Genomic DNA, 26,068 nt, shown 5'->3' with positions numbered 1-26,068 from the left:
ACAAAACACACATAAATCCTCACCCTCACAGGAAGATTATGAAATTAAAATATAATACCCTCTAAAATAAAAAATATACAATTGGAATATATGAAACTTGTGTGAGGGCTGCAAGTTCAGGCAGTTAAAGGAAAGGAAAGGAAGGAAGAACAGGCCTACAGGAACCGCAGACTGGAGTGTAGTTTCCAAACAATGTACGGTGAGATGAATATATGCTTCCTTGTCTTACATCGTTCCTATCCAGTTTGTTCTCCCTGGGAGAAAAGGATACAGGCAGGAGAAAGTGGGGATTATGAAGATATATGGAAGAAAATGAACAAAATGGGGTGGAACTAAGGTGTATCTCGGGGGCTAGAGCTCTTTTTCTACCTGAGCAGCCCTCTTACAATGTAATAAGACTTTTTAAAATTGGGTGTTTGAAGATTGGGATGACTAGAAGGTAAACAGGCATAAAATCAAGTAGAGAGGGAAAAGGACTACCACTGAGACATGAAAAGAAAGGTATAGAAAAGCATCTATACTAGAAACCTTGGCACATCCTTGACTCCCTACTCTATCTTCAATCAAACACCAAGTCCTATTAATTATGCCTCATAAATACTTTGAAATCCACCTCTTCCCCTCCTTACTATCACTTCCTTTGTTAGGATTTCTAACATCTCTTAACCTATATTACTTTGAAGTCTCCTAACAGATCTGCCTCCAAACTTGTTCCCTCAAATCCATCTTCCACATAAATGCAGTCAGATCTACTTAAAAGGCAAAACTGAACAAAATCATGATACTCCCCAGCTTAAAATCCTTCCATGGCTTTTCATCCCAAGATCATGTTTCTTTTTTTTTGGCCACGCCACGCGGCATGTGGGATCTTAGTTCCCCGATGAGGGATCGAATGCACCCCCTGCAGTGGAAGCGTGGAGTCTTAACTACTGAACTGCCAGGGAAGTCCCAAGATCATGTTTCACTATCACCTGCAAGTCCTGCATCTGGCCTCTGCTTACTTCTGCAGCCACATTTCCAACCGCTCCCATACATTTTTATGTTCTTACAATACCAAACAACTTTAAGTTCCTGTATATATGATGCTTTTCTCTTGATTCAGTGTGTTTGTTCATAAAGTCTCTTCTACCTTGGGTGACCAAGCGTCCCAGTTTTCCCTGGACTGTTCCAGTTTTAGCTCTGAAAATCTCACATCCCAACAAACTCCTCGGACTAGACAAATTGGGATGGTTGCCTACCCTACTTCCACCTAGACTGTTTTATCCTACCCCACCAAACCCTTTCCTGGCTAGCCTATACTCAACTTTTAAGCCTCAGCTCTTGTGTCACCTCCTTTTGACAATCTTGATTCCTTAAGCAATACTATTCTAAAAAGCTTTCTACAATTATGAAAATATCCTATATCTGTGCTGTCAATACAGTAGTCACTAGCTACATGTAGCTACTGAGCAATGAAATGTGACCAGTATGATTGAGGAACTAAAATTTCAACTTCATTTATTAATAATTTTAATTAATTTAAAATCTGAACAGTCAAATGTAGCTACAGGCTGCTGTACTGGACAATGCAGTCTTAGACACTGGATTAGAAGTCCTTTCTTTATGCTTCTAGAATATTCCAAGCACATCTCTATCATTATACTCACCGAGTTTATACATTTTGTTATAATGATCTGTTTATGTACTTAACAATGCAACTAGATGGCAGGCTCCTGGAGGACAAGGACTTCTTCATCTTTGTATCCTCAGTAATTGGCAAGTAGTTAGCTGCTCAGTATTGTAGTATATGCTCAATATTGCTTAATGAATCAGCAATATAATAAAAGCTGATCTGAAGATACCGTACACCAAAAATCCCCTTCCAGGGACAGGAGTCTTTCATGATAAAGCTGGTAGCCTGAAGAGGCACTTAAAGCCTGAAAGGCTGAGAGGACACTAAAGTGACACAGTTTTTATGAAGTTCTATTCCACTTTTTTCAATTATGTCCAAACAGAAGCTCTAACCATACGTAGTGTCAAGGTAGACTGTATGTATACATGGCTTAAGAAGAATACAGCAGTACAGGTTTATGATATATCCCAACACTACTGTGCTTGGTTACTGAAGATTTTTCAACTCAAATTGCTTTTAGGTGCCCACCATATACAAATAAAGTAGGTTTTGTTGGTTTCAAATAATTCAGAAATAAGTTAACGTTCATCTGGTTTTGGAGGGGATAAAAGAAACAGAGTCAAGTTTCTTATGACCTTGATGTGCTTAGTTGGCAGGAAATGCTAAGATGCCTCAAGAAGCATAAACACTACAAGGACTTTAACATTTAAAGTCCTAGACAATGTAAGAGTTTTCAGAAATCCAGAAATGCCCATGTGGGAAACAGCAAACCTGATCTAATAGAAATGTTACCAATAGGGAAGCAATTTCAGGTACTCCCCAAGTTATGAACAATAAACTTGTAAATATCTCCATAAAGCCACAGTTAGGTTTATATACCTCCCCTTCTCCCCACTAACCCCAATGCCTAATCTAAAGTTTTTCCATTTTCAGTTTTCTCCATTCCCAGCTCAGTTAATTGTATCTCAGATCCTCCTAATCTCTCTCTCTCTCTCTCTCTCTCTCAATATCCACGTTCTCTTTTACCCTCTTTATTTTCTTTCCAGTCTTAGAAAATTATTAAACTCCTTCTCTATCTCTCTTCCATTATGACTACCAAACCCTGACTCTAATAAAACTGCTAGGCAACGATTTATTCTATTCATTCTCATTATTTTAAAATATAAGATTCAAGTTTTACAAGGATATTCTGTTAGACACAATGAGAAGTGAAACATTTAAGTCCTTAAAAGTACTTAAAACATCCTTTTAGAGTTTCTATCTCTCATACTGTAATCAAATCTACTTTTCTTTAAGCCTCAATGATTTAAGTAAATTTTAAATGTTATTTCCTAACCAATTTTGCTTTTAATTACCAGCAATACAAAAGAGGAACAAAAACAAAACCAACTGTTGTCCCTAAAAATAAAGTTTTTACATTACATTATGGGTTAAATAAGCGTACGAAGACAGGTTTGTCAATATAACCACCATGTAATACATGGTTTTATAAGAATAATCCAACTTCTAATCAACTGTACTGAAAAAAGTATCTTTTTTTAAACAACCTGCTTTTCCCTTATCAAGAAACTTTGTTTCCTCAAGTGAATAATTTCTGGGAAAGTCACATTAGTAAGTAAAATAAGTGCAAACAATTTATTTTGAAATGATGATTTATATTGTTTATTAGCAGCAATCAAATATTTGACCATAATGCTTCATGTAATTATGAGAACAGTTTTGGCTGAGATGACGCAATAAAAGCTAGCTAGTTAACTCTTAACTTCTAGTACCCCAAATAGTTAAGAGTATACTGAAATAAGTAAAAGTGATTGACTGGTTCTCTATTGCTCTGTGCGTAACTTAGCCCTTAACCGCTGTCAGTTAACTAGCATAACTCCTCTCAAAAAGTTGTTTCTTGGCCCCAATAAGGTAGGGAAGTCACTGTCTCAGTCTAATGTTATTTTCGTCTTGGTGGTGTGTTACTTAAAAGAAGTATAGCTAGTGAACCTCCTCCTAAGGTTCACTCGCCCTTAGTTTTCTCCTTTGAGAAAACTCAACATCTAGAAGCCCAAGGCTTCCAAGATGGTTGTACTTCCCAACCCACCTTTCAACTCTTATGTTGACATCAGGAGGGAGAAAACGTATGTCTAAAACCTTCTACACCTCCCCTGAAGATCTAGAATTTAAAGGTTCCAAGCCGAGTGCTGGAAATAAATATTCTATGTCATTCAGTGTTCACTTGTCCTGTGTGAACTATTCTTTATGCCATTCAGAACCTCAGGATTTAATACAGAGGAGAATCATACCTCAATTCCTCCATTTGAAAGGAATTCTACACACCCTTTTACTACTGAACTTTTGGAATACACCCTCTATGAAATTTGAGGAAATTTCATGGAGAGAAAAAACTGGAAGTATAAAGAAGATATATTTATATTCTAGGATGATTTATTATCCAAGATGATAGACAAAAGGAAACATTAAAATTCTAAAAGGGAATACTCCAATTAAAAAGAAGCTACATTTCTTGTAGGTATTGGAATACACTAGTAGCAACTATGACATCCATTCTGACCAAAGAATGAACAAACCTCAAGCCAATCTATCACACATTTTTATTTGACAGCATTAGGCTTCGTACAACAAGATAACATAATTTAACTAAGAAAGGAACACGTCATCATTTACCTTAGTCAATAACCAGTGATGGGACTTCCCTGGTGGCGCAGTGGTTAAGAATCTGCCTGCCAATGCAGGGGACATGGGTTTGAGCCCTGGTCCAGGAAGATCCCACATGCCGCGGAGCAACTAATCCCGGGTGCCACAACTACTGAGCCTGCGCTCTAAAGCCCGCAAGCCACAACTACTGAGCCGACATGCCACAACTACTGAAGCCCGCGCGCCTAGAGCCCATGCTCCACAACAGGAGAAGCCACCGCAATGAGAAGCCCGCGCACTGCAACGAAGAGTAGCCCCCGCTCACCACAACTAGAGAAAGCCCACGCACAGCAACGAAGGTCCAATGCAGCTAAAAAAATTTAAAAAATAAAAAATAAATAACCAGTGACTTTTCTGTCAAAGAATATAAATCAATTAAAGTACTCACGGGGCAACTGGGTAGTCTGATCAAACCGACAGTTTGGGAGATGGGGAACATTTTCAAATAAGGAAGAGATGATCAAAATAGCAGATGCTTCTCTACAGATTAAAAGAGTTAGGTATGCCATGACATTTCTATATTCTGAGTTGTCTTGAATGGAAGACCAATTAATGACATGCCTTTAAAATTTCATGTAGATTGGGAGAAGCAAAATTTAAATGAAATGCCTGATACAGCCTTCTTTTATAGAAAATCCAAATAGCATAGATAAACGTGTAGAATAAATATATAAATTCAGGGCCCCAAATAAATTTCAAAAATGTCCTCCCATATTTCCAAGTCACCAAGAAAGGAGATACACACCCCATTCAGCAAAGCTTCAGAATGCCTGCTCTCCCTTCTCTGGCCACCTTCTGGGGAATATCTCCCTCTCATCATAGTCTTTGTTGAGGTTCAACCTTATGAAGATTCCTAATACCCCCTGCCCTGCCACTACTGACCAAAAAGGAGGCCAATCCATAGGCTTACCCATGACCTACGGCATAAAAAGATGAGCTGAGCTAGTCAGATTCCTTCTTTCAGGAATTTAAACCAAAAAATCTTGGGAAAGTAAATCATTTAACTGTGGGAGCAGAAACAGCAAAACAGTAACGTAGAACTGGCTCCTGAACTTTAGTTCGTCTAAAAATTATCTGGGCAGCTTGTTAAAAAAGCAGGCTCCTGTGTCCCATGTCCAGAAATTCTGATTCAGTAAAGCCTGGGAGTAAGACTCAGAACCCTTCATTTGTAACAAGTATCTCAAGCAATATTGATATAGGTGGCCTAGAGAGCACATTATGAATAATACTGATACAGAAAGAACCACAGGACACAAGCCAAAGTTAGGCGCAGGCAAAAATTAAATGCTAATAAAGCACTGCAGAGAAAGTGGGGAAGTTGAACAACAGAAGAGAGAGAAGTACTATAAATTAATAGTGGAGCCCAATGTCTGGCTTTATCCCAGGGCTTGCTCTGCCTGCAGGAACTGCTTTAACACAGTTCCTGCCTTCCTGTAACCAATTAGTTCAGCTTTTCCTGAGTTCTGGATCACATATATCCTTAAATTCCTCATTACTTGAGGTAACTTGACTGCAGCCAAAATATCTAAATAAAATTCACACATCAAATGTAGTTTCTCTTTAATGAGAGGGAAACGTAAAATAACCAAAACATCTGCTCCTGAAATTAAGAACGGGAAACAAAATCTTCAGACACTTCAGTTTCAAATTAATGTCTCTATCCAAGACCATTATCTCTAAGAGCTTCACCTAGTGATATCAATGATATTTTGCTTCTCTGAAACACTGAATATTGCTGACAACACCGCTCTTACTAAAAACTCCCTTCTTTCAATGCAGCAATATCATTCTTTATAGTCTCCCCATTACTGTATATATATGTTTGTTTTTTTAAAAAATAAATTTATTTATTTATTTTTGGCTGCGTTGGGTTTTCGTTGCTGCACGTGAGCTTTCTCTAGTTGCGGCAAGCGGGGTCTACTCTTTATTGCGGTGCACGGGCTTCTCATTGCGGTGGCTTCTCTTGTTGCAGAGCATGGGCTCTAGGTGTGTGGGCTTCAGGAGTTGTGGCTCGCGGGCTCTACAGCGCAGGCTCAGTAGTTGTGGCACACAGGCTTAGCTGCTCTGCAGCATGTGGGATCTTCCTGGACCAGGGCCTGTACCCGTGTCCCCTGCATTGGCAGGTGGATTCTTAACCTCTGCACCACCAGGAAAGTTTATATATATATATATATTTTTTTTAAAGAAACCCAAGTGGGGAATCTGAGCAAAGGGGAAGTAAGGGCTGCATAATAACAAAATTGTAGATAGGGTCAGTATACAAAAATACATTTAACTGGTCTTATAAAGTTGCTGGAGATGAATAGCAAATCTGACTCTATGCTTATTAGCAGCCAGTCTCAAAGTGGAGGGAAAAACCATCAGTTCAAGCACAGGGTCAATAAGATAAAAAATAAATTAATTATTTATGAGAATCACTGCTTGTCTTGACATTGAAAACTACTAGAAAGTTTCCACAATTTCTCGTCAAAGGGGTATCGTGTAATGTTGTAGATAATGTTCTCAAAAATAGTTCACAGCAGCACTACAGTAAATTTTATCTGGCTGAGTTTTTCATGACATGTCTAATAGTGCAAATGTCAAGGTGAAATAGAGTAGAAGCAATTTTATAAAGTCCAAAACAATACAAGTTTAGGTTTACAGATTTCTGATAGTCTGGTTTATTTAGGAGTAAAATTTAGACATCTACAGAATGGATAGGATGTATGTCCTTCAAGCAACTCCTAACAAATATTATGTCTTGTAACTCCTATTAGATTTTGATAAGCAACTCTTCATAAATATTATTTCTTTTACCTTCTGATGACATTTTGGTGAGCAAACAATTCAAGGTAGCATTCCATGGTAAAATAATTTGAGTATAGATAGTCTGTGTTGTCAATTTTAAGGGTAATGGGTAATGTGCCTTCCATTTTTATATCTTGCCTATCCTTTATAGCAAAGCTACTCCAAAGAATTACCCATGTTCAATGTCTTCACTTCCTCACCATGCATTATCTCCCTAATCTATACAATCTGGCTTCTATCCCCTATCATGCCACTGAAATTATTCTTGCTAAATCACTAATTATCTCTGTTTTGCCTCTTAGATATTTAACACCCAGCCTCTAACCCTTCCTGTCCTCTGAAACTCTCCCCTCAACTTCCGTGACACAACTCCTTTCCAACTTCTCTGGCAATACTTTTTCAAGCTCCACTTCTTCTGCTACCCCGTAAATTTCTATGTCTCAAGACTCTCTCCATCCTCAGCCCTTTGCTTTTCTTACTTTATATGGTCTCCCTGTGTGATTTCATTTACTTTGTGGACTCAATTATAATTTATAATCATATGATTCTAAATTTTATTTGTAGCCTTTATCTCTCTGCCAGCTCCAAACCATACATCCAACAGTGTACCAAGTATTTCCGCCCTACTGTCACACAGACACTGCAAATCTAACATGTTCAAACCTGAAATCATCCTCTCCTCTTCCTCATCCCAATCTGCAACTTCTCCGATATTTCCTCTCCTAATCAGAAATCTGGGCTTTTTCCCAGACTCATTCCTCTCTACATACCCTACATGTAAAAAGTCTGCAAGTCCTGGGACTTCCCTGGTGGCACAGTGGTTAAGAATCCGCCTGCCAATGCACGGGACTCGGGTTTGATCCCTGGTCCGGGAAGATCCCACATGCTATGGAGCAACTAAGCCCATGCGCCACAACTACTGAGCCTGTGCTCTAGAGCCCACGAGCCACAACTACTGAGCCTGCGTGCCACAACTACTGAAGCTCACGCACCTAGAGCCTGTGCTCCGCAACGAAGAGAAGCCACCGCAATGAGAAGCCCACGCACCGCAATGAAGAGCAGCCCCCGCTCGCCGCAGCTAGAGAAAGCCTGTGCGCAGCAACGAAGACCCAATGCGGCCAAATAAATAAATAAAATTAAGAAAAAAAAAAGGCCTTCGAGTCCTGTTACATCTACTTCCTCTATATCCACTGAATCTGCACCATTCCCATTGTCACTGCCTAGGTTCAGGTTCTTGCCATTTGTATGCCTAGGATACTTAAAAAGCCTCATAACTTCCCTGCCTCCAGAATGATCCCCTCTCTGATTTATCCTCCAAACTATTGCCAGAGTTGTCTTCCTTAAACTCTGATTTCAAATCTCTGTTTAAATCCCTTAATGGTTATGGGAAGACTTCTGCATACGTTAACCTCCTTACCTTAGTTTAATTTATCAAGATCTTTATGAACTAGGCCCTACTTATTTCTCTAGCCTTGTCTGCTTGTACTTTATACATACCTTCTTTTTTATTTGTTATACTAAACTATTTATAGTTCCAGGTATATACCTTGCTATTTGATCCCTCTACTTCTATCGAGAATATACAAGGCTTAAAAATGTGGATTCTTGGGACTTCCCTGGTGGCACAGTGGTTAAGAATCCGCCTGCCAATGCAGGGGACACGTGTTCAAGCCCTGGTCTGGGAAGATCCCAGATGCCGTGGAGCAACTAAGCCCGTGTGCCACAACTACTGAGCCTGTGCTCTAGAGCCTGCAAGCCACTGAGCCCACGTGCCACAACTACTGAAGCCCGCGTGCCTAGAGCCGTGCTCCACAACGAGAAGCTACCGCAGTGAGAAGCCCGTGCACCGCAAAGAAGAGTAGTCCCCGCTCGCTGCAACTACAGAAAGCCCATGCGCAGCAACGAAGACCCCAAGCAGCCAAACATAAATAAATAAATAAATAAATTTTAAAAAACTGCAGATTCTTAAAGTTATGAATGACTAGGATCAAACCCCTTCTCTACCACTGACTTAATCCATCATACCACTGAATGACCAAGAGCAAGTTACTTAAACCTCAATTTTCTCATCTCTAAAATTGAGGTAACACTGTTCACTACCACATACCATTGTTAAGAGAATTAAAAAATATGTCAAGTGCTTACTTCAGGGTGTTGCAGATGGTAAGAACTCAACTGACCAGTATTTTATTTATTTATATTTTTACTTACTTAATGCACACTAAAGCTTCAAGATTCAGCTTAAGCATTATCTCTTAAAGAAAACCTGATCCTCTAGATTCGTTTGGATATCCTTTCTTCTTTACTTTTATGACACTCAGAATATCTCTCTAAAAAGTAAGTATTACACTGCATTGATCTGTTTTTCCTCTTTAGACCTCTTAAAACAGCAGTCTCCAAGCTTTTTGGCACCAGGGACCGGTTTCGTGGAAGACAATTTTTCCACAGATGAGGAGGGCAGGGGTGTGTGTGTGGGGATGGTTCAGGTGGTAGTGCATACGATGAGGAGTGACGGGGAGCGGCAGATGAAGCTTCACTCCCTCACCCACCCACCACTCACCTCCTGCTGTGTGGCCCGATGACGGTCCGTGGTCCAGGGGTTGGGGACCCCTGTCTTTAAAGACAGAATTCTACTTTGTTTCTCCAATGCCCACCAGAGTGACTGACACATACAGAGTAGATGTACAGTAGCATCTTGCCATGGAACTAAATGAATAGGCCATTTAGAACATATCTGATACCCCTACACTAAATTGAAAAGCTTTAACCAGAAAAGAACACTTGTATAGTCTAGCCTGGTAGAGTAATCTCCCGGGATTTAACAGCAGTGACCTAGGCATAGAGACATAGTTTCTGATCCAAATACACAATTTCACAACCATTTTGTTCTGATTTTAGAATCAGGAAGCATCATAAAGTATAAATACAAATCACATGCAGTCATTTATAAATTGTCTTTTTGGAACTGAACTACATTCTGTAATTAAATTCTAAATTACACTGGAAAACCAAAAACATGTAATTATTTTGCAGACTAGGTAAAATTACTCAGCAGAAAATTTCCTACATCTTGGTAGATCTCCATCACCAGTCAATTCTCAGTAAGGAAGCTATGGCAGCAATAAATACAAGTAACTCAGACTTAACTGGAAATAATCATCTCAGATAAGAAAAACAGGTGGTCGAAACAGAAGCCCAGAGAGAGAGCTAGAGAATGTCACATCCAGCACTGATGTGTTTGCTCTCCAAGCCTGCTTTTTCTCCATGACACAGAGCTGCCTCTTAAATATATACCAGCTGTGTGGATGAAAGGCTCTTGGTGCTCCAGCCAGGCATCAGGGCTGTGCCTCTGAGGTGGGAGAGCCAACTTCAGGACACTGGTCCACAAGAGACCTCCCAGCTCCACGTAATACCAAACGGCGAAAACCTCTCAGAGATCTCCATCTCAACACCAAGACCCAGCTTCACTCAACGACCAGCAAGCTACAGTGCTGGACACCCTATGCCAAACAACAAGCAAAACAGGAACATAGCCCCATCCATTAGCAGAGAGGCTGCCTAAAATCATAATAAGGCCACAGACACCCCAAAATACACCACCAGACGTGGACGTGCCCACCAGAAAGACAAGATCCAGCCTCATCCACCAGAACACAGGCACTACTTCCCTCCACCAGGAAACCTACACAACCCACTGAACCAACCTTAGCCACTGGAGACAGATACCAAAAACAACGGGAACTATGAACCTGCAGCCTGTGAAAAGGAGACCCCAAACACAGTAAGATAAGCAAAATGAGAAGACAGAAAAACACACAGCAGACGAAGGAGCAGGGTCAAAACACACCAGACCTAACAAATGAAGAGGAAATAGGTAGTCTACCTGAAAAAGAATTCAGAATAATGATAGTAAGGATGATCCAAAATCTTGGAAATAGAATAGACAAAATGCAAGAAACATTTAACAAGGACGTAGAAGAACTAAAGAGGAACCAAGCAACGATGAAAAACACAATAAATGAAATTAAAAATACTCTAGATGGGATCAATAGCAGAATAACTGAGGCAGAAAAACGGATAAGTGACCTGGAAGATAAAATGGTGGAAATAACTACTGCAGAGCAGGATAAAGAAAAAAGAATGAAAAGAACTGAGGACAGTCTCAGAGACCTCTGGGACAACATTAAACGCACCAACATTCAAATTATAGCGGTCCCAGAAGAAGAAGAGAAAAAGAAAGGGACTGAGAAAATATTTGAAGAGATTATAGTTGAAAACTTCTCTAATATGGGAAAGGAAATAGTTAATCAAGTCCTGGAAGCACAGAGAGTCCCATACAGGATAAATCCAAGGAGAAACACACCAAGACACATATTAATCAAACTATCAAAAATTAAATATAAAGAAAACATATTAAAAGCAGCAAGGGAAAAACAACAGATAACACACAAGGGCATCCCCATAAGGTTAACAGCTGATCTTTCAGCAGAAACGCTGCAAGCCAGAAGGGAGTGGCAGGATATACTTAAAGTGATGAAGGAGAAAAACCTACAACCAAGATTACTCTACCCAGCAAGGATCTCATTCAGATTTGATGGAGAAACTAAAACCTTTACAGACAAGCAAAAGCTGAGAGAGTTCAGCACCACCAAACCAGCTTTACAACAAATGCTAAAGGAACTTCTCTAGGCAAGAAACACAAGAGAAGGAAAACACCTACAATAACAAACCCAAAACATTTAAGAAAATGGGAATAGGAACATACATATCGATAATTACCTTAAATGTAAATGGATTAAATGCTCCCACCAAAAGACACAGACTGGCTGAATGGATACAAAAACAAGACCCATATATATGCTGTCTACAAGAGACCCACTTCAGACCTAGAGACACATACAGACTGGAAGTGAGGGGATGGAAAAAGATATTCCATGCAAATGGAAATCAAAAGAAAGCTGGAGTAGCAATTCTCATATCAGACAAAATAGACTTTAAAATAAAGACAATTACAAGAGACAAAGACGGACACTATATAATGATCAAGGGATCGATCCAAGAGGAAGGTATAACAATTGTAAATATTTCTGCACCCAACATAGGAGCACCTCAATACATAAGGCAAATACTAACAGCCATAAAAGGGGAAATCGACAGTAACACAATCATAGTAGGGGACTTTAACACCCCACTTTCACCAATGGACAGATCATCCAAAATGAAAATAAATAAGGAAACACAAGCTTTAAATGATACATTAAACAAGATGGACTTAATTGATATTTATAGGACATTCCACCCAAAAACAACAGAATACACATTTTTCTCAAGTGCTCATGGAACATTCTCCAGGATAGATCATATCTTGGGTCACAAATCAAGCCTTGGTAAATTTAAAAAAATTGAAATCGTATCAAGTATCTTTTCCGACCACAACGCTATGAGACTAGATATCAATTACAGGAAAAGATCTGTAAAAAATACAAACACATGGAGGCTACACAATACACTACTTAATAACGAAGTGATCACTGAAGAAATCAAAGGGGAAATCAAAAAATACCTAGAAACAAATGACAATGGAGACACGACGACCCAAAACCTATGCGACGCAGCAAAAGCAGTGGTAAGAGGGAAGTTTATAGCAATACAAGCCTACCTCAAAAAACAGGAAACATCTCGAATAAACAACCTAACCTTGCACCTGAAGCAATTAGAGAAAGAAGAACAAAAAAACCCCAAAGCTAGCAGAAGGAAAGAAATCATAAAGATCAGATCAGAAATAAATGAAAAAGAAATGAAGGAAACAATAGCAAAAATCAATGAAACTAAAAGCTGGTTCTTTGAGAAGATAAACAAAATTGATAAACCATTAGCCAGACTCATCAAGAGAAAAAGGGAGAAGACTCAAATTAATAGAATTAGAAATGAAAAAGGAGAAGTAACCACTGACACTGCAGAAATACAAACGATCATGAGAGATTACTACAAGCAACTCTATGCCAATAAAATGGACAACCTGGAAGAAATGGACAGATTCTTAGAAACGCACAACCTGCCGAGACTGAACCAGGAAGAAATAGAAAATATGAACAGACCAATCACAAGCACTGAAATTGAAACTGTGATTAAAAATCTTCCAACACACAAAAGCCCAGGACCAGATGGCTTCACAGGCGAATTCTATCAAACATTTAGAGAAGAGCTAACACCTATCCTTCTCAAACTCTTCCAAAATATTGCAGAGGGAGGAACACTCCCCAACTCATTCTACGAGGCCACCATCACCCTGATACCAAAACCAGACAAAGATGTCACAAAGAAAGAAAACTACAGGCCAATATCACTGATGAACATAGAAGCAAAAATCCTCAACAAAATACTAGCAAACAGAATCCAACAGCACATTAAAAGGATCATACACCATGATTAAGTGGGGTTTATCCCAGGAATGCAAGGATTCTTCAATATACGCAAATCAATCAACGTGATACATCATATTAACAAACTGAAGGAGAAAAACCATATGATCATCTCAATAGATGCAGAGAAAGCTTTCGACAAAATTCAACACCCATTTATGATAAAAGTCCTGCAGAAAGTAGGCATAGAGGGAACTTTCCTCAACATAATAAAGGCCATATATGACAAACCCACGGCCAATATTGTCCTCAATGGTGAAAAACTGAAACCATTTCCACTAAGATCAGGAACAAGACAAGGTTGCCCACTCTCACCACTATTATTCAACATAGTTTTGGAAGTGTTAGCCACAGCAATCAGAGAAGAAAAAGAAATAAAAGGAATCCAAATCGGAAAAGAAGAGGTAAAGCTGTCACTGTTTGCAGATGACATGATACTATACATAGAGAATCCTAAAGATGCTACCAGAAAACTACTAGAGCTAATCAATGAATTTGGTAAAGTAGCAGGATACAAAATTAATGCACAGAAATCTCTTGCACTTCTATACACTAATGACGAAAAATCTGAAAGTGAAATTAAGAAAACACTCCCGTTTACCATTGCAACAAAAAGAATAAAATATCTAGGAATAAACCTACCTAAGGAGACAAAAGACCTGTATGCAGAAAATTACAAGACACTGATGAAAGAAATTAAAGATGATACAAATAGATGGAGAGATATACCATGTTCTTGGATTGGAAGAATCAACATTGTGAAAATGACTCTACTACCCAAAGCAATCTACAGATTCAATGCAATCCCTATCAAACTACCACTGGTATTTTCCACAGAACTAGAACAAAAAATTTCACAATTTGTATGGAAACACAAAAGACCCCGAATAGCCAATGCAATCTTGAGAACGAAAAATGGAGCTGGAGGAATCAGGCTCCCTGACTTCAGACTATATTACAAAGCTACAGTAATCAAGACAGTTTGGTACTGGCACAAAAACAGAAATATAGATCAATGGAACAGGATAGAAAGCCCAGAGATAAACCCACGCACATATGGTCACCTTATCTTTGATAAAGGAGGCAAGCATATACAGTGGAGAAAAGACAGCCTCTTCAATAAGTGGTGCTGGGAAAATTGGACAGGTACATGTAAAAGTATGAAATTAGAACACTCCCTGACACCATACACAAAAATAAACTCAAAATGGATTAAAGACCTAAGTGTAAGGCCAGACACTATCAAACTCTTAGAGGAAAACATAGGCAGAACACTCTATGACATAAATCACAGCAAGATTCTTTTTGACCCAGCTCCTAGAGAAATGGAAATAAAAACACAAATAAACAAATGGGACCTAATGAAACTTAAAAGTGTTTGCACAGCAAAGGAAACCATAAACAAGATGAAAAGACAACCCTCAGAACGGGAGAAAATATTTGCAAATGAAGCAACTGACAAAGGATTAATCTCCAAGATTTACAAGCAGCTCATGCAGCTCAATAACAAAAAAATGAACAACCCAATCCAAAAATGGGCAGAAGACCTAAATAGACATTTCTCCAAAGAAGAGATACAGATTGCCAACAGACACATGAAAGAATGCTCAACATCATTAATCATTAGAGAAATGCAAATCAAAACTACAATGAGATATCATCTCACACCGGTCAGATTGGCCATCATCAAAAAATCTAGAAACAATAAATGCTGGAGAGGGTGTGGAGGAAAGGGAACACTCTTGCACTGTTGGTGGGAATGTAAATTGATACAGCCACTATGGAGAACAGTATGGAGGTTCCTTAAAAAACTACAAATAGAACTACCATACGACCCAGCAATCCCACTACTGGGCATATACCCTGAGAAAACCATAGTTCAAAAAGAGTCATGTACCAAAATGTTCATTGCAGCTCTATTTACAATAGCCAGGACATGGAAGCAACCTAAGTGTCCATCATCGGATGAATGGATAAAGAAGATGTGGCACATATATACAATGGAATATTACTCAGCCATAAAAAGAAATGAAATCGAGGTATTTGTAATGAGGTGGATGGAGTTAGAGTCTGTCATACAGAGTGAAGTAAGTCAGAAAGAGAAAAAGAAATACAGTATGCTAACACATATATATGGAATCCAAGGGAAAAAAAAAAAAAAGGCCATGAAGAACCTAGTGGCAAGACGGGAATAAAGACACAGACCTACTAGAGAATGGACTTGAGGATATGGGGAGGGGGAAGGGTGAGATGTGACAGGGTGAGAGAGTGTCATGGACATATATACACTACCAAATGTACAATAGATAGCTAGTGGGAAGCAGCCGCATAGCACAGGGAGATCAGCTCGGTGCTTTGTGACCACCTAGAGGGGTGGGATGGGGAGGGTGGGAGGGGGGAGATGCAAGAGGGAAGAGATATGGGAACATATGTATATGTATAACTGATTCACTTTGTTATAAAGCAGAAACTAACACACCATTGTAAAGCAAGTATACTTCAATAAAGATGTTAAAAAATAAAAATAAAAAAAGAAAAACAATACCCTTTTACAAATTATGCCAAGAACCTTCAGCCAAGTTCAAAACCCATGACTGTCAACACCATTTCACTAAACTGAAATTTCAAACCTAAGAGCAAAAACAAGCAGAGAGAATCAAGTAAGATAACATATGCAAGTGCTTTGTAGATCATAAAACTATACAAACATAAGTTATCACTACTAAATACTTTATTACATTTTCATTATCTAAGAATTTATTTCTTCCAGGAAACCTCAATATTTTGTATACCAATAACTCATCTTACCGATTTTCTTTTTTTGTTGTCGACCAGCTGACTCCGTTATTGTTTCCTTCTTCTTTTCCACTGTAAACAACATAGTAACACAGTAAAAATTAATTATGCATTACACAAAAGAAACAAAGGATGTTTTATCACAGCTGAACCAATGAAAGAAGCTTACAAGAAAGTTACATGCTGCCTTTGATTATGGTCACGGTTAACTGGTATGCTCCCACACCTGCTGACAGTAAAAGGTAAACACAATATTCTAAAAATAAAACAGCAATATTGTAAGCATCATTAATTAAATACCCATAAAGGACTTTATAAAGACAAAGTCATAATCAAAACTGAGATGATTTTCAGACCATTAACTGTGGGTGATTGCCTTAGGTAGAGTCTAAGCACAATGTTAAAATTCTGCTCTCTCAGGTGATTAATTGTAGTGCCATTCTCATATTCACCATAGAAGGTGGGCATTCATTCATTCAGTTATTGGCTGCCTAAGTTAACAGGCACCATTCTAGGTAAATAAAAAGATAAACATGATCCTTGCCCTCTAAAAAGCAATTCAGTGAGGGCACATAATCAAGTAACAATTATAGTATAGAAATATGGCAACACATGCACAGGGTAGGAAGATCAGGAGAGCCAAAAAAGCTAAGACCAATTTTTTTTGAGGCTTTTCAATTAATATGACGATAGAGTAACAGTAAGCTTTTGAAGAAGAATAGTGTTAACATATTTATATTTTATATTTACTATCTTTAATCACCTATGAATGGACTAGCAATAGATACACCAAAAATCACCTTTACTCTATTTACATTATCTGTTTCTTATATTATCTTAGTATACTTCCTTTACTAGCAAATAGTACAGTACCTGTATTATTTCTAAAAGCTGCATTAAAGAGAATTGGCAGGTAGGAATCTTTCCCTTAGTATATTAAGTATGCTGAATTCTAAAAGCAAAATTGGTGTTACTCCTTTATCAAAGAGATATAAAATTCAATTTAACTCCACTATTACAAATAAAATGGTAAAATTCTGACTAAAATAAAATGGTAAAGTTCTGACTATAATAAAATGTGTGTGCGTGAATATATGTATTGGGTGTCTAAGTGACAGGTACTGTTCTAGGTAGATAAAAAGATAAAACATGACATATATAGGGGGAAAAAAGAGTTTTTTTTTTTGTTTGGCCGCACCAGGCGGCATGTAGGATCTTAGTTCCCTGACCAGGGATCTAACCCGTGTGCCCTGCAATGGAAGCTCGGAGTCTTAACCACTGGACCACCAGGGAAGTCCCAAGACAGAGATTTAGAATGAACTACTAGTATGAGATCATAAAAGGAAATTAAGTCAAATTCTACAAGATGTTACAGAAATAACATTTTAAAAGACATAATGGACAGAAACATTGATGCTTTATTCTTTATCATTATTATTAACCAAAGAAACAAAAAATATTTCTTTCCCACCTCAGAAGGACTATAACACAGCTACTTGGCATTTAACCATGACTGCATAAAAAACAAGGGGAAAAAAAAAAGTCAGAAGGCTAGAGAATAGAAACATAAGATGATACAATGAACATTAACCTGATCTTCTAGCACACTGGATTAAGACTAGATAAATCTTTTCTAGGGATAATATAAATTAACCTAATGGTTTTTTAACCTCATGAAGTTGCGAAGAAAACTCTTTTTGCTGATATTTATTCACAAGAACCTCACCCCATAACAAGAAATGGAGATATTGGACTTCCCTGGTGGCACAGTGGTTAAGAATCCGCCTGCCACTGCAGGGGACACGGGTTCGAGCCCTGGTCCGGGAAGATCCCACATGCCGCAGGGCAACTAAGCCCATGTGCCACAACTACTGAAGCCCGCACGCCTAGAGCCCATGCTCTGCAACAAGAGAAGCCACTGCAATGAGAAGCACACTCACCGCAACGAAGAGTAGCCCCTGCTCACCGCAACTAGAGAAAGCCCGCATGCAGCAATGAAGACCCAAGGCAGCCAAAAATAAATAAATAAATAAATTTAAAAAAAAAATAAAGGGAGATCCTTCTCTAAAAAAAAAAAAACAAAGAAAAGAAATGGCGATATCAGAGCTGACAAAAATAAAAGCCGTCTACTATGAAACACATTTTTTACCCATGACCTGGTATTGCTGCGTTCTGAATTCCAGAGTTGTCAGTTTATAAATTACTCTAAAAGCTTTATCCTGTTGCACTGTAAACTAAAGAAATATTTCATACTTTACAATAATTTGTACTTAATAAATGCTCTCAAATAAATAATTTTGTTACAAGAATCCAATTACATATAGTACTTTAATCTTTCTCATTTACTGAAGTGTTCTTTCATTGGTCTATGTTATAAAAGTGACACAACAAAAAAAGACTTACTGACATTTAGAGCACACTCATAAGTCTAGAGACCACCTAAATCAAACAACTTGGTACCTTTATGAAAGCATCTTTTGTCAAAGGTCCCACCACAATAGGACAGCTTTGTAGGTAACACCAGTATTCTCCAAATAATGCCTAGGATCAGATCTGCACAAGATACGAAATCTACACCTAATTCTGATGCAAATATATTTATATTTCTTTGTATTCCTCAAAAACCCTACAAATTTTTTTTGAGGTTTTAATTATTTTATTTTTTTCATTTCATTTCATTTTATTCTTTTACATTTTGAGCCTGTGCTTCCCATCGCTTTATTACAGAACAAAGAGTAGATGCAATAGCAAGGCTTCCCTTCAGTTTGGTTTATTACTATTGATTGGTTTGTTCACTGAAATGTGTGAAAATACACTTTAGTCACCTTAAATTCATTATTAGCTATCAAAGTCCAAAATGGATTGACTGATTCAAAATTGTTTCAATAGACAGAAAATATCTACTTTTTCAACTGTGGCTGCCTACTTATTTATCTACTTATTTATACTCATAAAGGATTTTTGTTTGCCTGAAGTTGTAAATAGATTAGATTTTTATATAAGTTTAAAATATCAGGTAGTAACTATTTTAATAGTCTACAAGTTGGTGATCATCCAATGAGAGTTGTCACTGGAAAACATTTTAAAGAACAGATACATGTATATGTATAACTGAAACACTTTGCTGTACACCTGAAACTAACATAATGTTGTTAATCAACTATACTCCAATATAAAATACAAAGTTAAAAAAAATAAATAACCAAAGTAAAACACTCATTTATTTTAAAGAGTCAGTTTTAAAGATAAGCAATGGTCTTATGCTTGCCCCCACTCCCTATTTCCTTCATTTCAAAGAGCAACCACTTTTACCTCTTTTAGTTGATTATTTTGATATTTACCCCTATATCCTTTTTTTTTTTGTTTTTTTTTTGTTTTGGCAGTGCCGGTGGCTTGTGGGATCTCAGTTCCCCAACCAGGGACTGAACCCGGGCCGTGGCAGTGAAAGCACCGAATCCTAACCACTAGACCACCAAGGAACTCCCATAAAGTTTTTTTTTTTTTTCTCTTTTAACCCCTATATCTTGAAATAAGCTAGTTACATCATAAAATTGTTATAGTTATATACCATTGTTATAGTTGTAATTTTGGTTAAATGTGAGTTCAACATTTACAAAATTATGACCGTGAAAATACTGTTCACAGGTAATTTATGTAGCAAACGATTTAACTTCCTGCAAGCTTTTCCTAGATTTATGGCATTTTAAAATTTGTTTGGTTGTCTCCGTACTTATCACTAATTCAGCCCCAGATTCTTAGTTAGCTGTCTAAATCTTTCCTGTACAAAGTCAGATCATTAGGCATTATAAATTTTCCTGAAGAAGTGTCTCCTAGCACCCTCTTATAAGCTCAGCCTGGTGCACAGCTGACATTCCTAAGAATGTCAGATCTAAATTTGCCTTCATCATTGTCCCGGCAATTCCCTTCACCTGAGTCCTGTGTTGGAGCTCTTGTTTCCTGGAGTTCATAACTTCCTCTTTTTTTTTTGGTTTACTCATTTGTCTTGGTGTAGTGTATTTTCCAATAGTTGGCCGAGATAAAATTTTGTAAGGCCTTGCATATCTGATAATTTCCTCAAAGGATCCTTTATGTCTGATATGTTTTTATTTCTGTCATTTCCATGTGACACTTTTTTATAGTTTCCATCTCCTGAAAATCCCCATCTGTTCATGCATATTGTCTAGATCCTTTAAAGGATCCTTTCCACTAGATCCTTTAACATGCTACTCGTAGTTATGTACAAGTTCTATGCCTGGGCCATCTCTCTTTTTTTTTTTTCCTTTTTTCTTTGGTCACACTGCACAGCTTGCGGGATCTTAGTTCCCCAACCAGGGATTGAACCCGTGCCCCCTGCAGTGGAAGAGTGGAGTCCTAACCACTGGACCACCAGGGAATTCCCATGGGCCACCTCTAAATTTGGTCCCTACAAACTTTTCTTGCCTGGATCCATACCAAATTTTGAACACAGAATGTCAGAAAGGATTATGCTTGCAATTAAGACGTTTGTTCAAAGAGGGAATTTACCTTATTTCTTCCTATTAAATATCTCATGCTAAATAATAGTTATCCATTTGATTACAAATATCTAGAAGACAGTATCTATGCCCGTTCATTGCGTACTGCACTCATCATGGTGACCTCTACAGCGAGCAAGCAATCATATGTGTCAACTGATCATATAAATGAAAATAATACATGCTGAGTTCTTGTGTTTTTTTTTTAATTGAAGTACAGTTGATTTACAATGTTGTGTGAATTTCTGGTGTACAGCAAAGTGATTCAGTTATACATATATACATAAGTTCTTTTGCAGATTCTTCTCCATTATAGTTTACTACAAGCTATTGAATATAATTTCCTGTGCTATATAGTAGTACCTTGTTGTTTATGTATTTTATATATAGTAGTTTGTATCTTCTAATCCCAAACTCCTAACTTATCCCTCCCCCTACCCTTCCCTTTTGATAATCATAAATCTGTTTTCTATGTCTGTGCATGTTCACTGAGTTTTGATAGATTACCTGAAATAGAGGACCTAAGACCATAAGAAATGCCATGAGACATTCCAATCATCACCAACCTACCTCATACTTATCTTCAAAGCAAGCACATTAGTCAATTATATTAAAAAATACAACTATGGAAGCTTTGCCTGGCAACTATTACTTTGAATTTAGGTGTCAGGTGAAGGAGACTTAACTTCTATAATACAGATAACTAGAAACAAGGCAATTAGTTGTGGATACCAAGGAAGCCCAAAATCTACAGAGCAAATTCATATAAGTATTTAAGGTATGAGAATATTAATCCAAACAAATTCGAAGCTAAATGTGTTTTGTATTTCATAAGACTACTCCATGATACATGTGATATGAAGAAATTTGTCTTTGGATGCCACTGCATGCTGGCTAACTAGTTTATGATCATAGCAGAATAATTCCTCACAAAGAATACATGTGATGTTATGTTATAGAGATCATTTATTCTTTAAGCTATTCAACACGCTTTCATCAAGTAGCAAATCTGTGCCAGGAACTGTGTTAAGTGCTAGAGATACAAGGGCCTTTGCCCTCATAAAATTACAGTTCAGTTGGGGAGAGGACATTATTTGAATAATAATAATCACACATAGAAAAAATTGTAATTATGGTTAAGTTCTCTAAGGAGAAGTATCTGGATAAATTAAGGCCCATGATCCGAAGATTTGATCCTGCTGGGGAGACTAAATAAGGCTTTGAGATCTGAAGAATGAGTAGGAGTTTATTAGACAAATGAGAAGGGAAAATTATTCCAGACAGAGGAAAAAGCAGATACAAAAGCCCAGCTCCATAGTAGGAAAAAGCAAGATTAGTTCAGAGGATGAACTAGGATTCTATTCTATTCTAGGATTTCTATTCTAGAGAATAGAAAGTAGGGAAAAACATGACACAGATGTGGTCGGAGGGGGAGAGAGGGAGGTACCTGACCACGCTAGACCTTGTAGGCCACACCTTTGTCCTCAAAGCAATGGGAAGAAATTGAGTGTTTTAAGAAGGGCAAATAACACAATCAGATTTGTGTTTTGAAAAACTACTCCAGGTGTTACTGAACAGAATAAATTTGAGTGGCTGCATGTGGAGCAATGAGGAGGCTATCACAGTAAATCAAATGAAATGTGATAGAAGTTTAGGCTGAGTGATGGTGGCGGAAATGAAGAGATGTGGAAAGACTGAAAACTCTTCAGGAGGACAATAGTATCAGGGATTGAGAGTGGACTGCACATACAGGGTGATAGAAGGAAGTATTTGAATCAACAAATATTTATTAGACATTTACCATGTGCCAGCCACTTTTCTAGGTGCATGGGATACATCAGTAAACAACGACGATAAAAAAAAAAAAAAAAAAAGAACCCTGCCCTAGTGAAGCGTTCATTGTAGCAGATGAATGAAAACAAAACAAATAGCAGGATAAGGAAGATGAGGAGTGGCAGTGGTACAGGAGGTAGGCTGACTGCAGTTTTAAATAGGGTGGTCAAGTTAAGACTCACTGAGTTGAGCTCTGAACAAATATTTGAAGAAGATACAAGGGTTAGGTAAACAGATATCACAGAGAAGAACATTCTAGGTAGAGGGAACAGCCATTAGATAGGTCCCAGCACAGGAGTGAGGCTGATGTGTAGTAAGGAACAGCAAACAGGTCAGTGAGGGTGGAGCAGAGTGAATGAGAGGGAAAGAAGATCAGAGCCGTAACAGGGGACCTCTGTAGGCCACTGTAAAAACCTTGGCTTTTCCTCCGAGTTAAAATGGGACACCATCACAGAGTTATGAGCAGAGAAGGGACATGATCTGATATACTTTTGAAAAGATTATTCTGGCTGCTATCTTGGGAACAGATTACAGGGAAAAACAACCACTTGTTGGAGGCTATCACAATAATTCATGCAAAGGATGATGGTGGCTTGGACTATGGTAGTCAGCAGTGGAGGTGATGTAAAGTGGGCAGATTCTGGATATATTTGAAGGCAGCCCAACAGTACTGGATGTGGGCTGTGAGAGAAGAGTCAAAGATAACTACACAAGGATTATGTCCTTATGTCCTACACAAGGACAGGATTACCACTGACCAAGACTGTGACGGCTACAAATGTAGCAGGCTTGGAAGTGAGGAACAGTGTTCAATTTGGACAGCTTGGGTTTGAGATATACATTAGACATTCCAGTGGAATTAACAAGTTGATAGTTGGATATTTGAATCTTGCATTAGCAGAGAGGGCTAAGGATATAAATTTGGGGGTCACTGGCAAAGAGAGCACATAAATGAGTTCATTAAGGGAGTGAGTATAGAGGAAAAAAAATAAATTTTGGGTCACTCCCAACAACAGGAGGTCAAGAAGAGGAACCAACAAGGAAACTGCAAAAGAACGACCAACTGACAAGTTAAGTGCAGAACCAAGAGAGTGGGGTGTTCTGAAAGCCAAATGAAGAAAGTGTAGTAAGGTTTCTGGCTTGCACCATTGGAAGCAAGGAAGTACCATTCACCGAATGGGGAAATACTGGAAAAGGATCACATGTGTGAAGGTAAAGATAATGAGTTTGGTTTTAAATATGTTGAGGTGCATTATCAACATTGAATAAATGAAGGAACAGTAAACCGTAACTTAAAAGGCCTGAATTTGGTTTCTAATTCTTTGTTTGCTCTGAGACATTAATACGTCATTTAACCTTTCTGAGTCTCAATCTCCTTTTCTAGAAAAGGAGAATAATTTTATACAACTGACCACAAATTGTTACTATGTGGATATTAGAAATGGGATGTTGTAAGAAAGAAAACTTCAAACTCTTATGAAGACATACAGTAAAGTCATAGAATACAGAAAGTCACAAGAATTTTAAGATGTGAAAGTTAGAATTAATCTTTATAAGGCAGAAAAGGAGACTGAAAACCAAACCAAGCTTGTAAGGAACCATTCACATTATACCTATAGCAGCCCCCTCAGCTGTATCCTGTGGAATTCCTGTTTTATTTCAAAAACAACAAACTCGACTTGTTCTTAACGTTTTCCTCAAATACTCCTTCAACCATCAGACCCAAATGAAAGTTGGCTTATCCCTGAAGACACCACTTACCTTGATACTAATCATTATGACCTGTTGTTCTCCAAACACACCTTACTAGTTAAAATTTCCCTATTTTTGCACATATACTATTTCCTTTGCCTGGAACTCCTTCCTCATCTCATCCTCTGTCCAAATTCTAACTACGCATGAAGGACTGCAAGGCTATCTGCATCACAAAGGCTTCCATAGCCCCTCACAACTGAATGGGGTCTCTTCCTTAGAACCACCACAGTACATAATAAGTACCTCGCTTGACAGTCACTCCGCTGAGGTTTGTATTAGGTATTCTGCATAAAAGTCTTATATTTCGGCACTTCCCTGGTGGTGCAGTGGTTAAGACTCCGCCTGCCAATGCAGGGGACACGGGTTCAAGCCCTGCTCCGGGAAGATCCCACATGCCGCAGAGCAACTAAGCCTGTGTGCCACAACTACTGAGCCTGCGCTCTAGAGCCCGCAAGCCACAACTACTGAGCCTGCGTGCTACAGCTACTGAAGCCCGTGTGCCTAGAGCCTGTGCTCCGCAATAAGAGAAGCCACCACAATGAGAAGCCCACGCACCGCAACGAAGAGTAGCCCCCGCTCGCCGCAACTAGAGAAAGCCTGCACGCAGCAACGAAGACCCAATGCAGCCAAAAATAAAATAAATAAATTTATAAAAAAAAGTTTTCTTAAAAAAAAAAAAAGTCTTATATTTCTAAACAGACTTCAATTCTAGTCAGATTCACCTTTGTATTCCTATAAAGTTTTTATATCAGTTGATGCTCCTAAAATATGTACTGTGAACATGCACTCAGTGAGCCTCATGTGTTGAAACTGTTTTTAAAGGATGTTGCCATACTCACATTTTTTACTCTGTTTTTCCACTTCTGCCTTCAGTCTCTTGTACTTGTCTGTCCTGTAAACCAGGACCCAGGTTATACCTGAAACATTAAAAGCAGCATGCTAATAGAGAAATGTTTGGAACGGTCACAACAGCCTTTTTTAGTGGTTACCGTTAGATAAGAATGGATTTCAATTTTTTGCTTTATATTCACCAATAGTTAACTTTTTTCAAACGTTAAGACAACTGAATCTTCAACCAAAACTGTGACAAGATACGAAGGTGTCTTCACAAACACGCAAGTGAAACCTCCCCTAGACCGAAGAAACCTCGGCGATCGATTCCACACTACCCCTCCCGCTCCTGGAGGTAACATTCCCTGGAATGGAGGTGAACCCCACTCCCACCCCCGCCAAAGGAAGCAAGGCTCGCGCCCTCTCCCTAGGCTCGAGGGACCCAGTGCCTAGGATCCTTCCCTCGGGGACTGATCAAACGTCAGAGAAGCAGCCGCTCTCACCCTCGGCGAGCAGAGCCGTGCACACGGAGATAAACACGATGAGCAGTGTGTCTGCGAACATGGTGCTCATCTTGCGCTTCAGTCTCTGCACTCCCACCCGCCAGGGGGGAAGCGCTCGAAAGCCAGGGAAAGTGAAGCGAAAACGACTTTCCTAGATTTCAGGACAGCCGAGTAACACACCGCCTCCATCAGCCTGGAAGCCTCACTTCCCCTTCCGGGGCGCAGCACCGGAAGTGCTCCTCCTGGCGTGTCGCCCTACCGCGAGAATCCCGTGGAAACCGAGCTGCGTGGGGCTTACGGGCTGGCGCTCAGGCC

The 26,068-nt window shown here is 38.7% G+C and overlaps 1 protein-coding gene across 1 annotated transcript in view; it reads right to left on the bottom strand.

Moving 5' to 3' along the window:
- TMCO1 (transmembrane and coiled-coil domains 1) overlaps positions 1 to 25,964 on the bottom strand; it is a 60,945-nt gene extending 34,981 nt beyond the window's left edge. Inside the window, exons 1-3 of the mRNA XM_061185780.1 lie at positions 25,754 to 25,964; positions 25,259 to 25,336; positions 16,330 to 16,389 (exon numbers count right to left, since the gene is read on the bottom strand). Of these exons, the coding sequence (XP_061041763.1) occupies positions 16,330 to 16,389; positions 25,259 to 25,336; positions 25,754 to 25,823 (208 nt within the window). The 5' untranslated portion in view covers positions 25,824 to 25,964. The remainder of the gene's footprint in view (positions 1 to 16,329; positions 16,390 to 25,258; positions 25,337 to 25,753) is intronic.
- Between the last annotated feature and the right edge of the window lie 104 nt (positions 25,965 to 26,068).

Source organism: Eubalaena glacialis, chromosome 3, assembly GCF_028564815.1.
Source record: "Eubalaena glacialis isolate mEubGla1 chromosome 3, mEubGla1.1.hap2.+ XY, whole genome shotgun sequence".
Taxonomy (NCBI): domain Eukaryota; kingdom Metazoa; phylum Chordata; class Mammalia; order Artiodactyla; family Balaenidae; genus Eubalaena; species Eubalaena glacialis.
This window is presented reverse-complemented; position numbering and strand designations above follow the sequence as displayed.